This window comes from Dendrobium catenatum, unplaced genomic scaffold (genome assembly GCF_001605985.2).
Source record: "Dendrobium catenatum unplaced genomic scaffold, ASM160598v2 fragScaff_scaffold_134, whole genome shotgun sequence".
Classification (NCBI taxonomy): Eukaryota; Viridiplantae; Streptophyta; class Magnoliopsida; order Asparagales; family Orchidaceae; genus Dendrobium; species Dendrobium catenatum.
The window spans coordinates 771,671-787,229 of NW_021318596.1; the positions used below are offsets into that span (position 1 = coordinate 771,671).

At 32.5% G+C, this 15,559-nt stretch overlaps 1 protein-coding gene across 2 annotated transcripts; it reads left to right on the forward strand.

The window, feature by feature from the left end:
• Positions 1-7,581: 7,581 nt before the first annotated feature.
• On the forward strand, positions 7,582-11,861 carry LOC110095272 (beta-glucosidase 18). 2 transcript variants are annotated; one of them, XM_028700545.1, is made up of 13 exons: positions 7,582-7,740; positions 7,930-8,009; positions 8,077-8,143; positions 8,342-8,400; positions 8,898-8,973; positions 9,069-9,143; positions 9,252-9,339; positions 10,030-10,276; positions 10,385-10,500; positions 10,609-10,858; positions 10,938-11,040; positions 11,140-11,257; positions 11,355-11,861. In XM_028700545.1, the coding sequence occupies exons 5-13, from the start codon at positions 8,913-8,915 to the stop codon at positions 11,575-11,577; spliced, it is 1,281 nt and encodes a 426-aa protein (XP_028556378.1). In that variant the 5' UTR covers positions 7,582-7,740; positions 7,930-8,009; positions 8,077-8,143; positions 8,342-8,400; positions 8,898-8,912; the 3' UTR covers positions 11,578-11,861. The 2 variants fall into 2 exon arrangements, with proteins under 2 accessions (XP_028556378.1, XP_020676391.1); XM_020820732.2 differs by lacking the exon at positions 7,582-7,740 and having other exon boundaries at positions 7,816-8,009.
• The last annotated feature ends 3,698 nt before the right edge of the window (positions 11,862-15,559 follow it).

Sequence of the window (15,559 nt, forward strand, 5' to 3'; positions counted from 1 at the left end):
TCATATGATATCTATGCACACACCTCAATGTTATCATATGTTTTATGGGCACGCACATCAATGTTATGATTTATCCATCAATATTATTAATGTTATTAATGTATTCATGTATACATGTAGGATTCAGCAAGCTAAGACATCCAATTTTAATGTGTTTTTTTTTTTCATCTGTCATATATTATATCTATCCATCTATCACATCACTTCTTAATTTTAAGTTATTTATATTCATCATTTATTTTTATAGGTAACTTTTAATAATCATTAGGAGTCATCACCCTCTATCCTTTGACGTAACTCGGTCATCTTTTAGATGCTACAACTGGGATAACACCATAATTTTAAAGGAAAGTTCATCAACTCTTCCTCCTGCATAGGGTATTATGTTTTCACAACAAACTCATATTAATTATAGTGTTAATATCCAGCCTTCTTTGCTTACATTCAAATGCCATATTGATCTTATATTAGTTGTATCAACCTCTCTTTAATCTATGAAATATAACATGAAATGCTTAAATCCATAAAATACATGAAAATCTATAAAATATGCAATATCTTTAAAAATTCATAATTATCATTTTACCTAGTGAAGTTCAAAATTATCCTAATCAAATTGCTCATATTGACGGCATCTATCACATACCAAATCTATGATGTAAAAGTTCACTTAAACGTGAGCTAAGCTTTCTATTACTTTTTGGAGAGAGAGAACACACCAAACACTAAATCATTGAAAATAGGTGCAGAGTAAATTTTACTTACTATAAGTAGAATGAATTTTCAAATAGAAACAATAGATGAAAAAATCCTCGAAAGTCCTCTTTCTCTTTCCTCTCCCCTCTCCTCTTCTTCCTCTTCTCCCTTTTCCTTCTTGAGCAAGTTAAGTGTAATTCTTAAGGGATGAGGTGGAAGTGGCTTAATACTTTTGAATAAGAATAAACTATATATAAAAATACTATTAATGGCCTAGTGCTATAGTGCTCCGATCTAGTGTCATAGCACTACACATTGAATTCAGAATTACTGTAGAATAGAAGCTTCAATACAGCAGCAATGATTTCTGGCATCACTGTGCTCTCAAGCCTAACACCACTACTGAACTCCACTCGAACAAAAATAAAATACCTTAACTCAATGCTAGAATCCCTAAACTCCCACTAAGGTACTAAGCATTCAGTGTTGTTCACGTCTCTTCACACAAACCAGCATAAATCCTACGACTGTAGCTAGTGTGAGCCTTCACTTTGCTCTCATCGTTAAAATGACAATGAAATGAATCTTTTCATTTCTTAATCCACGCTCGACTCCACACACAAAATATCAATCCCACCTCCATTTGCCAGCTGACCTCTTCCCAACTCATCCAACCGATTACCTGTACAAAACCTCTAATCTTCACACATTTTCCTCCCTTAATCAAAGCTGACTCCGACCGAACCTAGCCTTAGCCTCCGTTTCTTCCTATAGTGCTGACCTGCTTCATTCCTAGCTAATCCTGATTACCAATATCTGCACAACCCGCAAGCCGACTGAACCCAACTACCCACAACCAGGCTTGTTCACATCTCCAAATCCTACTTCACATCTTTAAATCCTGCTCACACCCCCACCAAACCTGGCTGATGCCTCCTTCACTGTGTTGTGATCGACCCCTAACTCATGATCCAACTGATCCCAAACTGCTTCAGGCCAAACCTAGTGTCAATTGTGTTGGAAATTTTTTTTATATCATAATATAAAATGCGGAAATAAAAATCAGGATTTTTAGAAAATTAAATTAAGACATTCTCAATATTAATTTTCTTAATAAATAACTATATAATATGAAATGAAGAAAACTTTACTGAATTATTGATTGAGATTTGAGATCTTCTTCGTCGAAACGTTGATTGAGACCGTAAGCCTTCTTCTTCTAATCACCTCACAAAATATATTTTAGTGAGTGGGCACAATCAATCAATTATTGATGAACACTTTTTCTTTTGAATCTAATTTGTGTTCTAAACACAATTTAATCCTTCAAAAGAAAAGACAATGAGAGCAACATTCTTCTTATACATAATCTTCCATCTCTCATGAAGGAATTATGTATCATCATCTATCAATTTCATGTAGAACTTAATTCTTATTTATAAGAAAAGTTCACATCTTTTCATAAGCAACGCTTAGTATTCATGAAGCATTTTTAATTAATATTAAAATGATAATTATCATGACACATCATCAATCTTATCTTTAATCTTTTTAATATTAAAAGATATTTGATGATAATTATCATGACACTTCATGACTTATCATCAATTTTATCTTTATCTTTTAATATTAAGAAAATATTAATGATGAGTCATCATTATCTTCATGAAATATAAAATTAAAAGGTGATCATAAATATGTTACTAATGTGATCATAATTAACATTTATATTATGTCACATTCTTAGTGTTCAATATATAATAGAGCTTAGGTGATGAAAAAGGGACCTATGGACCTATAATTCAAGCTCCAATAAATTTGATTATTAATTTAACTCTTAAATGAATAAATCAAAATTATTAATTTCAATATTATTCCACTATAAATATGAAATTGCACTCTTGAAATTATAGTATAATTTACTCAATTAAAAAATTGAATCGTCCATTGATTTAATCATTACATATAAAATAATCCTCCATAAAAAGTTCATAATTAGAGCTAGGTAATTCTGTCACCTCGCTAATTATATCTTAATCCTTGAATTCCAATTAATTCTCTAATGAACAATAAACTTTATGACCTAGTCACAAAATTTGAGCGCTCAATTGTTCAAGTTCTGAATTAATTATTCAAGGGAACTAATTTTCTAACTTTCAAAATTGAAAGAAATGGATTCCATATCTGTATATTAACATTCCCAGCCATTTGTTTCATTGTGTTTCTGAAATACAAGGATTGAGTTTATTTCTTCCAAACTATTTCCGAGTAAATCAAAAAACTAAATGTCACAAAATAAGAGTTTATTAATAACTCAGGATTAAGATTGTTTTATATATGATCATCTTTATGATTAATTTTAAATTTTCTATAATTAAAACAGAATTTATTAGAGAATTCAAAATTTATCTGGTCCAGTTCTATATAATCATATTATGTAAAGTACCTCCATCCTTAATATCTCCATATCGAATAATCCAGATAAGATTATTCCATTCTTAATGTTGATGGACCGTACTAATAATATTTAATCATAGATTCCAACTATAATTAATAATTATGAACTTGTTTTGATTATTATCCATAATTCAATCCTCTTGTATATAATTATATACTGAATTATGGTTGTATAAATAATCATGGAACAAAAATATTATATCAAATGATAATATCGAAACATGCTAAACTTGTCTTTAAATATTTATTTCCATAGAAAATATATTACAATAATATTTCTTTAGGGCACAACCCTAACAATTTGACCCCTTAAATCTTGAAGACCAACCTCGATCTCTCACTATTTCACACTAGGATACCTAGTCGAGAAGCACCTGTCGACCCAGGTATAGCCAAACTCGACCCTACATTCATTACCCACATATAAATGCTCATCTACCTCACGATCCTGTGCTTGATCTGACTTCAGTAAGCCACACACCTCCCATCACCCCCCTCTTTAAATGAGATCCATATAGTCACCGCCCCTATTCCCTTTCTTTCTGCCGATCTCCACTAGCAACATTTATAGCCCACACCTTCATCTTCCAAATACCTACATCCCACAATAGCTTCTATTATAAATAATCCAAATCCCACTCAAAAAGCAATCCCACGCTTCCAAAACCTAGTGCAATCCTCTAATAACAACTCACTGCCTCAAATTACTACCTCAACCACTCATTTTTATAAGAAAGGAAAGAGTTTCAAAATAAAAATCTATGAATTTTAAAAATGACAAAATTAAATGCAAATGAACAAGCAAAAGTGAATGGTGAACAAATTCTTAAATGCACACAAATAATGAACAATGAAGCTGAAACAACTTGAATGCACACAAATAATGAACAATGAAGCTGAAACAACTTGAATATTAAATCAAGTTAATCTACAAATGAGAACAAGTATTATTCATATCAACCATGCAAGTAAATATAGCTTGCCTCACAAGTGGATGGCTTTGACATATGACAAACAATAAATTCCTTACAAATATACACAGTGTAGCATATAACTAAGCCAAGCATCTGTGAAAATGACAGCTGATATGCAATGGGTGTGAACTCTTGCATAAGAATACACTGTATTGTCTACAAACAAAAGTGATAAACTTCTAATGAATGCAAACATCTATGAGCAACAACAATTCATATATCTTATTAATGAGACAATGGAAGTAGATATGCAAAAATCTAATAGATCTCCTTTAAACATAGATATGCATATGGCATGTTGTCTGTGAAGAAAGGGGATAGACTTATGATGCATCTGAATTATAACAAGCAGCAGTGATGATGAATAAGTTGTGAATGTAGTAGCCTCCATGTGTTCAACATCTGCTATCTTGGTTAACTTCAGTCGACTGGCAAATGAATACACTAACCCGCTCATGAATGACGACAATGAAATAGCCATGAGTGTAACAGTTTCAATAGGCTTGCAGATGCATGCAGAAGTCTCCCATTAACACAAAGCCAACATGCAAGCAAATGTAGTAACTCGCCAACTAATATGCATGAGGAAATCAGTGTTGAATACAGCTTACCCCGCAATCAACATTAGCACAAATTTTCCTGCAAGAAGAAGTGGATGACATGCAGCAAATATAGGCACTTACGAGTTGTTGTAGGAGACTAGCCATGTACACAATAAGCTACCTACAAGCAAGGGCACTAGCTAACAAGTACATGATAAATATAAGCACATATAAGCTGTGTAATATGAGGTAATAAATATTACATCACCCTCACACTCAATAAACATCTAATAGAAGGCAAATATATAGAACCCTTGCAAACTAAATGTGATAGTCCAAACTCTTAACTATCGAGATATTGCACATTTTGGCCAAAGAGCCTCACAATTTTATCTTGTTGGTGTAACTTCTTAGTAGGTCACCCATCCTAGAATTGCTCTGGGATGAGCATGCTTAACTACAGAGTTTCTTACAAAAATTTCATTCATTACACCAAAAAGCACCCCAATGTTTAAGAGTTGAGCTTTCTTTCACTTAAGGGGTTTCACAATCTGCCCCACTTAAGTAATTGATGTTCCTGTCAGCATCATCCTAGAATCATCTATCAAGAAGATAGGATTCTAGAGGTGGCCCCTACAAGTTCTAGTGGTGGTTCTCATCATGTAACACTTTATCCCACATAGGGTTCAAGAGGTGGCTCCCATGATATTACACTTTATCTTGTATGACACTTAGTTTCCATCTTGATACAAAATAGGATAAAATCGTGAGGCTCTTGGTCCAAAGCAAACAATTTCTTTATAATTAGGAGTTCAATTGTCTCACAAAAGGTGATCAACTTGCGATAAAAGAAAGTACTCATGAGTTATCATAGGAAACTTCACGTGTATAATATATTATCTGCAAGCAAAGGCAAGAAGAACTGTGGTAGATTCAAACACCTGCTGGCAATAATGGAGAATCAAATATGTAACCCTATTATTCTCATCACTTTGTGTCTATATAACACAAACTTATTGAAGTTAATCGAAGGCTGAACAAAACTTATGATAAAGCATTGGACTAAAGCTTTGGTTGGGACAACTTTCTTGCTACTTTCTAAAGTGGTTTCTGGTACAAAAATTTTAAGACTCACTAATAAAGGTATAAAGCCAACAATGAACCCGATCTTTTGTCAGCAAGTAGACATAGTCGATAAGGTTCGACTAACAGAAAGAGAATGATTATAAAAATTTTGATGATGGCCATGTTGATAGAAAATCTCAACTAGAGGGAACCCAAAATACTCAAAAATACCTCCAAATTCCCATGAAATACAATCCATGATGTCGATATTTAAAATTAAAATAAATCATCAAAATACTTAAAGTAAAATACCTATCCACCTTCCATAATAATTTGTCAAGGTGGACAAATATGAAAATCACTTCAGCTCACAAAGAGCAAATGTATGATTGAGAATATCACTATGATTCATTCTCAATCTGTCTCTTGCCAATAAGGACGTGACACGTGTCTTCTAACCGGTGGTCTTGTTGTCAAATGATACCACAGGTAAATCGTTATGATCGGGATCCTATGATTGAGTAATTTTGCTACCAAATGGTATCATTAAATTACTGTCATGGTCAGAGCCCGTATGTTCTCCAACGACATTAAATCCTTGAGTGAAGAATCAATAGGGTATGACTAAAAGGGTACAAAGCCCTCTGTTAGCTAAGGAGGCTTTAAATTTTTCTCCTTAAATAAATATTCATCCCATGTTTACAAGGTACCCTTGGACGAAGAAATCCATTGTTGCCGACAAGGATCCTTCTATCAGGTTGGGTCGACTACCTCCTCTGACTAAGTAAACCAAGGACCATGATGACCCGGAACGACGGAACCACGGGATCTTGATCAGGTCCATCATCACTCTCCCCACCATCTGCTTTAAGTGCAAGGTGGTAAATTTTCAATTTTAAATATTAAATTTTCAAATACTTTGACATGCTGCTACTATACGCCATATACTCCAAATCTGTTTGACGAATAGCCTTAATCAAAAGTTCTATCTCGTTACCGAAAGAGGTAATTAACTATAAGGGCTTGCGCCTATAGGAAACCTGAACTCAAATCATAAAGTCCTTATAAACTGGTGGATAAATCTCTAGGCAGTGCTTATTTAAAATTTAATCTGTCTTCTGAAAGTTTACCTCGGAACTTACTCGTTAAAACTTTCCTCGACGACCTGAAAAAAAAAAAAAAGAGAAAGAAGGCCGGAGAGAGGCTAGGGCATAAATTTTTGAAGCCCACAACCACAACGCTACCAAGCACAAGGCCAAAATGCTCCAATTCAAACAAAAATTCAAATTTTTGTTTTGAAAAACTTTTACCTATTTTGAATATGTGTTATTATATATATATATATATATTAAGTTAAAAAAATTTTAGATTTTTTTAACGAAATCAATATAAAAAAATCCAAATAACTCTTACTCAAAAATAAAAAAATCAAATCATCATTAATTAAACTAAATCATACGAACTAAATATGTTCCATTTGATTCCATTTTCTAGTTTACACCCTTATTATTCATATCACTTTGTGTCTATATAACACAAACTTATTAAAAATATTGGACTAAAGTTTTGCTCGGGATAATTTTCTTACTGTTTTCTAAAGTGATTTTCAAGTATAAAAATTTTTAATTGAAAAAAAAATGATAAATCAGAAAAATCATGTGAAAAAGTAGTATGAAAGCTGCCGGAAACGAAGCCTAAATCCTCAATAGACAGTTGCTATTAAATTAACTTATATTTGGCATACTCAATAGACAGTGACTATTAAATTAACTTACATTTGGCATTGAGTTGTCACAAAGTTGAAAAATGAATTTAAGAACGATGGCAATCACCTTCGGTCTCATTACCTCCATAGAAGAAAATTAAATCCAATAGACCATTAAAGAAGCAGAAACTTAGCATTCCATAGAAAACTGAAATCCTTAGTTACCAGATGCCAAATTATACTGAGTATCACCAAACTTTCTCCCTCAAAATATGACTGAATCAAAGGAACTGGACAGAGAGTAAGAAGAGCTAAAAGCTGTTCATTTTTTATTTATTATTTTCTTGCGTATGAAGCTATAAAACTTGGCTATTTAAACAACCATCCTCATGAATGCATTACTATTCCCTCAAAACAAAATATTCATATAGAATGAAGCGCATTGAAGAAGCAATTGCTCTGTTTCTTATTAGTCTGTTCTCCTTTTCAGCAGCAGCAGCAGCAGCAGCTATTGATAGGAGCCAATTCCCTCCTAATTTTCTCTTTGGGACAGCCACCTCTTCTTATCAGGTATTAACTTCCAATTACAGATCTGGTTTTATATATATTTGAACTAATTAGTGATTATAATCCATAGATTGAAGGTGCATATTCAGAAGGTAACAAAAGCTTGAGCATATGGGATGTATTTACACGCATACCAGGTAAATTATATATCTGATCTTTTGTTGTCAATTTGTAATTTTTCAGGGAAGAAAAAGAAAATTTCATGTTTCTTTTTACGAAATTCTCAAAAAGCTGATTTATCTTACTCTGTACAGTGCTCCTTCTGATCTATTTCTTTATTATTTTGTTTGCTAAACCGTTGAAAACTCTTATAATCGGCTAACATAATATGGCAGGAAAAATACTAGATGGTAGTAATGGAGATGTTGCAGATGATCACTACCATCGCTACCTGGTGAGCACTTTTTAAGTGGGGGGTTTTTTTTTAATAATGAATTACTTGATATTCCTTTATCTTAATTTCTAAAAGAAACGCTTCATTAAATTGCAATATTTAAGGGATGTTTGGTTTGAAGTTAAAAAGCGTGTTAAGTACTTCAAATTGTCGACCCCTACATTTAAGACATGTGAAAGGTGAATTTGTTGACTTAAGCGATGGCTGGCTGGCCCGACGCATCACTTAAATAGTCAAACGACCTCCGATCGCAAAACGGACTATGCCATTGCGATCAGAGCATCGCCTAAGAGGGAACCCCTCAAAGTCAAGGTGAAAACGGTTAAAATAAGCAACCGGCACCGAAATTGAAGCGCAGAGTTGCCCGAAGGATATCCAATCTATTTTACTCTACTCTCTTTTTCAGCTAATCAAATGACCCATTACTTAATCACACCCACTTGTGACACATGCTAAACCATATTTGTTGTGATGAAAAAAAAAACAATGAAAAACAGGAGGACATTGAGCTAATGCATTATCTTGGAGTGAATTCATACAGATTTTCAATATCATGGACGAGAATCCTTCCAAGTAATAAGAAAGTCATTGTTTTTCCAAATAGAGATACATTTTATTAGAAAAAAAAAACTTCTCAATGAATGAACTAACGTACTTCATTGGAGTAGGGGGCAGATTTGGGCAAATCAACCAAAATGGAATCACATTTTATAACAACCTTTTAGATGCCTTACTTACTAAAGGTATTATCTTTACTGAAAAATTTGTATTACATATTTCACAAAAAGAAGAAAATTTGCATAACATTGATTACTTCGTTCTTATAATTCATCTCACTTGTTTTGAGATAGGAATACAACCATTTGTTACATTAAGTCATTACGATATTCCTCAAGAACTTGAAGATCGATATGGTGCGTGGTTGAATCCACAGATACAGTACGATTTCCTTTTCCTCAACAACTTATACTCTCTCTCTCTCTCTCTCTCTCTCTCTCTCTCTCTCTCTCTCTCTCATGATTTCCAACTTTTTAATGTCATTAGACATTAAAAAGGGTGATCTCTCTTGTAGTTGGGAACTTAAACCTCTCTCTCTCTCTCTCTCTCTCTCTCTCGAACTTTTATTCGGTCAGGACACCTGACGTAGCTCTACATCCGAACGCCAATAAAATATTACCACGTGCTCTTACTCTTTGCTGCGCGGCCCGACGACCCGGCCCGGACCGGAACACGGTATTGCTATGTATTAGCTGATTTGTGCAGATCAGGGTATTGTTAGGTATTGCTCGGTAACGAGAAATACCACTCTGTCAAGACCAATACCTAGCAATACCGAGTAATACCCCGATTTTGCTAGGTATTGCTCGGTATTGGTCTTGGAAGAGCGGTATTTCTCATTATTGTCAAGCAATACCTAGCAATACCGAGCAATACCTAGCAATACATGAACATAGCAATACCGGTTTCTGGTCCGGGTTGGGTCGTCGGGCCGCGTGGTAAAAAGTAAGAGCACGTTGCGACATTTTATTGGCGTCCGGATGTAGAGCTACGAGGACACCTAATAAAAGTTCCTCTCTCTCTCTCTTATGATATTTTCATTTATTTTAACATTTTTTTCTTCTTTTTCAGGAAAGATTTTGCATACTTTGCAGATACATGTTTTAAAGCGTTTGGTAATAAAGTGAAGTACTGGAGCACAGTAAATGAGCCAAATCTTATGGCAAAATGGGGTTATATGACAGGCCAAAACCCTCCAGGTCGTTGTTCACAGCCTTCTTGTCCTTCAGGCGATTCTAAAACAGAACCATATATTGCTGCTCACAACATCATATTATGCCATGCTGCTGCTGTTGACATATACAGAAAAAAATATCAGGTATTATTTTATATTTTTGTGCATGAAATATGAAAATAATAATTTTCATATTCCTAACATGTTTAAAAACTATATTAATAGCCTCTTATAATATTTAATATATTTAAGGTAAAACAAGGAGGCTTTATTGGCATTGTAATGGCGTCAAACTGGCTGGAACCATTTACAGATACTCCTGTAGATAAATTAGCTACTTCACGAGCTCTATCTTTTGATGTTCCATGGTATATATTTTAGAAAATATATTGCAATGAATGCTTAAATATATTATATAGTTATAAAGCTTGGCAAAGCAAACAATTTTCTTTGTTTTTTCTGCTTTTTCCGTTCAGGTTTCTGGATCCTATAATTTATGGCGATTATCCTCCAGAAATGCTTCAAATTCTCGGATCAAGACTGCCAAAATTTTCAATAGAGGATAAGAAGAAGTTGCAAACTAAGCTTGACTTCATTGGAATCAACCACTACTCATCTCTGTATGCAAAAGATTGCTTGTTTTCACCATGTGATTCCGAGACTTCAGAAGGCAATGGATTTGCTGACAGAACTGGAGAAAAAGATGGGCATTCTATTGGAGCTAAGGTAAGAGAAGAACATTTATATCTCAGAATTTTGTTAATGATATCTACTATTGTTCAAACTTTAATTATTTGGTTAACAGACTGCAATAAGCAACTTCTATGTGGTTCCAAGCGGCATGGAAAAGATGATTTTGTATATAATGGAACGATATAACAATACCACTATGTTTATCACAGAGAATGGTAACAAATAGATATGATATCAAGACCCTTATTAGCTTGATTAGAATTTTTTTTTTTTTTTTTTCATTCTCCTTTTAATGTGAATGTGACTGAGTTCAGGCTTTGCACAAGAGGGTAGCAGGAATCCTTCCAATGAAATACTGAAGGAATTGCTCAATGACAAAGAAAGAGTAGAGTATCATAGTGCCTACCTTTCTTCACTATTGAAAGCTATGAGGTAATAATTTAGTGCAATTGAAAATGTGCCTTATATTCCTTCAATTTTTTTTTTCCCTAATATATGTTGATGATTGAATTCGTGTGTTTAACTGTAGGAAAGGGGCTGATGTAAGAGGATACTTCATATGGTCTTTGATTGATAATTTTGAATGGTTGAATGGATACAGCAAAAGATTTGGGCTCTATCATGTGAATTACAACACACAAGAGAGAACTCCAAAACTATCAGCAAAATGGTATAAGGAATTTCTTCAATGCTCCGCTGAAATAAGTATAAAAGCAGATGGTGATGTAAAGCAAAAGCTGGTGGCATATTAATAATTCAGAAAAAAAAAAATCAATCATGATAAATGATAAGATTTTGTCTGCCTGAATTTGATTAGTTACGCAGCTTATTTTTAATTTTTTGATTGGGAGCTTTGACTTTTAATTAAGAAATTATGGGTTTGAGTCTTGTGAATGTGATGCGTTGTGAGTTTGACTTAATTAATCTAAAGTTCGATCTCGAAGCTAGCTATGAAGAAGGCTATAGCAATGATTTTTTTGTATTGAGTGGTGATCATAAATTTTTGTTGAGTGCTAATTACCTTTCCATTTCTCAATGAATAAAGCAGAATTGTGTAGTTTGACATTATGATTTAGTTTGTCAATCAAATCAAATCAGGCATATATCAAATAAATTCTCAGTTGTAAACCATTTCAGAGAATATCTGATCCTCTTACGGAGTCCGGACAGAAAAAAATGGTCCGGATTTACTGCGTATTTATTAAATTTTTACTATTTATTTATAAATATTTAGTAAATGCTCAGTAAATATGCAACAATCCAGACGATTCTTCCCGTCGGGACTCCTCACAGCATAATTTCTCCCCTCTTGAGGCATAGGCGCCGGAGGAATGTGAGCGTAGAGGCGCTAGATCAAAATAGTGAAATTATTATATTTAAATATCCCAAACCAAATGGGTATTTCATTCCCCCAATCACCTTGCCAGAGAAGAGAAGTGTAATGCCAAGAACAAAAAATTTTAATAGTGTAGTCACCGACTGTTGATGAATTCCCATAATTTGCTGAAGAATGGCCGGGTTTCGGCAGTAGAAATTCCTGGAAGAAATATTCGACATAGGAGCTTTTGGAAAAAGCGGAAATTCGGGTAGTGCAGGATCCCGTAGCAGAGTTCGGCTATGGATTTCGGCTCAGGCATGAAATTCCTGTAGAGTATTTTGGCATATTGCTTTAGGAAATTGACAATGGGATTAGGAGAAAGTAGAGAAACGGCAGTGAAAGAGGAAGAATGTATTAAACTGAGTAAATTGCAGAATTTTTTTTTTTTTATGTTGCTTACTAATAGAACGTAGTTAATATTTAAGTGTAGAATCTTTATTCAATCAAGAAATAACATAGAAGGAAGAAAAAATTTAGGAAAAAGGAAATCAAGATAAGTAATTTTGGTATATGCTTAGTACGAATTTATAATTAGTGGTAAAAGTTCTTAAAGATGTTATATCTTATGGTGTATTAGATTTATCTGATCATATGCACAGAGAAAGTTTCAAAGTGACTCACAATCGTAGAATAGTACGAAGTAGAGAATTGGAGGAGACACCTCGGCAAGGAGGTAAGCAATGCAAAATTTTAATTGAAAGAGTATATAGTATCATCCTGGACATATATATTGATTTTTAATGATAATTTAAAAAGATATATAGTTATCAAGCATATGATTTTATTTCATACATATGACATGTACGAGTAATCACTTGTGAATTTGAATGAATCAAATTTAGATTATAACAAAGATAGAATTATGAAAGAATGTGAAAAGTAAGAACTATGAATATAGAAATTCTAATGCATAGAGATTCTTTACATGCAACAGATAGATGAAATATATGGAATGTTTATAATTAACATATGCATGTTGGATTTATGTTGTCTATATGATGTTAACTAGGGATACATCTATATCTATCAGAAATATATATGAATTATGCTAAATATCAAATTAATAAAGATTTATTGGTTTATGATATAATATCTACAATATCATGTGGGCAAAATGGACCCAATATGAAATCTCTATTATAGATGGGGTAAAAAGGACCCTAGAGAATATGATACATGTATAGCATGTGGGACAAAAGGGACCCCTCAAAAGTTAAAAAGGACCTCTATATAATTCAAAGACGATAATGCCAAGTTTACTTGAACTCCATTGAATATATTTATGAAAGTATAGCCAATCTTTTTAAAAGTCTAAAGTTGATATTCTGTAAATTATTCATTGAAGGAAAAAGATTAATGCCACATTTCATTGTATGAGGTTTTCTAAACTTTATTTCACTTATGATTAATATTGTAAATTTTATAATGTAATTTATTTTTTAATTAAATGTGCATAGCTTATTAGGCCTCATAGCTCACCAGTTATTTCTTATTGGATGTTATTAAAGGAAAAGGAAAGGAAAACATCGTTGCAGATTAATTTGCAAGTTATTTTATCTTTAAGGTTAATGTTATCTCTGTTTGTAAGTCTACACTTGATGTACGTAGACAGTTCAGTGAACTTTTTATTTTGGATTCATTAGTGGCTCTATAAATTTATATTTGAAGTAATTTGGAGTTTAGATGTTTCTGTTTATTAAGTGAATGATCTGTTCTTAGAACTTTCATATAAATTCCATGAAATGAAATGTAAGAAAATGTTTAATGATGGAAAAATATATGTTTATGCTTTACACTCTACAATATTGTTAAAGGGTACTGTGTGGTGTTACAAGAAGAGGAGAAGGGAAGAAGAGAAGAGGAAACAAAAATAGAGGAAGAGGATTTGGAGGCTAAAGCTTTGGTTTTAATCTTCGGGCTAGTTAAGGAACTTGCAGAGCACAATGTAAACTTTTAAATCCATGTCTTCGATTTTAATTTCCCTTATTTTATAAAAAAAAAAATATTGATTAAAATTTATTTTTCTTGGGCTTTATGAAGTTTTCATCGTGTAGCTTTTTATATGTTATTGTATGCTTTATTCTGAATGTTTTGACTATATGAAATTGAATTTTTAATGATAGGTTTTCCTATAAATTTTTTTAATATATATTTTGATTTAGATTTTTCTAGCAATTGTAATTGTTATGTAAAGTCTTAAAAAGTTCATGTGAATTCCCCTCTTAAATTGGAAGTGAGATAGGAAAAGTTTAGTGAGTATATTAGTATACATGCAATGTGGATTTTTTACAGGCAATTCATGCATTATTTATATATTGCATTAGATTTCTCATATAATTATTCTTATATTGTATTAGTCGTATTCATATATAACATTGGAGAAGTTATGACATGTGAAAAAATTGCACTCTCTATTATGTCATAAGGGCCTTAAATATTCTATTCTTGCCTTATTTATTTATGGCATAAGCGGGAGGAATTCTGACCTCACTCATTATATGCAAGTGTGGGAGGTAAAAGAGAGACATAAGTGAAAGTTTAGTTATAAATAGGCATCTAGACATATGCATGATAATGCATTGAGGCCAATGAAATAAGCATAAGTAAAAGCTAAAATAAATGTTGGAAATTCTAAAACTCTATACAATCTATGATGAAGTATGACAATCAAGTAAAAGTGAATCTCTAAGGCCAAGTATTCTGTGAAGTATTTGGAATTTTTGTACTAGTAGATTTACAAGTTAAAATATTAAGTACATTATGGAGCCTTAAAATTATATTTCACTATTTTACTGTTGTTCAATTACTTTAGCACTTACTTACTGTATTTTTATTTATATTGAAGTTGCTCCTTTTAATTTGAATACTAACGTCTATGATAGGTCATGATAAGAAGTCTACTGAGCTAGTTATGCTCATTCAATTGTTTTAATGTTTCAAAAATATGTAAAGGACATGCTGAGTAGATTAGATGTAGAGGCATGATTCTGGATCCGAGTTAATAAAGTACTATTTTTGTTATCCAACATTTAATTGTTTAATATATAGACTTTTGTGATCTGGATTATTATAATTATATTTTTAAGAAATGAAATTTGCTTGTCTTACTTTTATGATTTGTAATGTTAACAGCTTTAGTTGTTATTATTGAATAGTTGAGTTACCTAATGATAGGTCCTAGGCAAACCAATCCTTCCATTAGATCCCAATATGTCACAAATAACATGATATTTGACAAATAATGATTTTTCAATTGATTGAGACAACTAATTTCAAAAACTTAATGGCCTAAGATAACATATTAATGAAATCTCGATCAATTTATATCGAACTTTTTCTATAATTCCTTATCAATA

Bases quoted from the DNA above. Each gene is read 5' to 3' on its own strand.
- LOC110095272 (XM_020820732.2), top strand. From the start codon at position 7,833: ATGCATTACTATTCCCTCAAAACAAAATATTCATATAGAATGAAGCGC. The intron at 9,144-9,251 runs GTATTATCTTTA...GTTTTGAGATAG, and splicing joins AGATGCCTTACTTACTAAAG to GAATACAACCATTTGTTACA. The intron at 10,501-10,608 runs GTATATATTTTA...TTTTCCGTTCAG, and splicing joins CTATCTTTTGATGTTCCATG to GTTTCTGGATCCTATAATTT.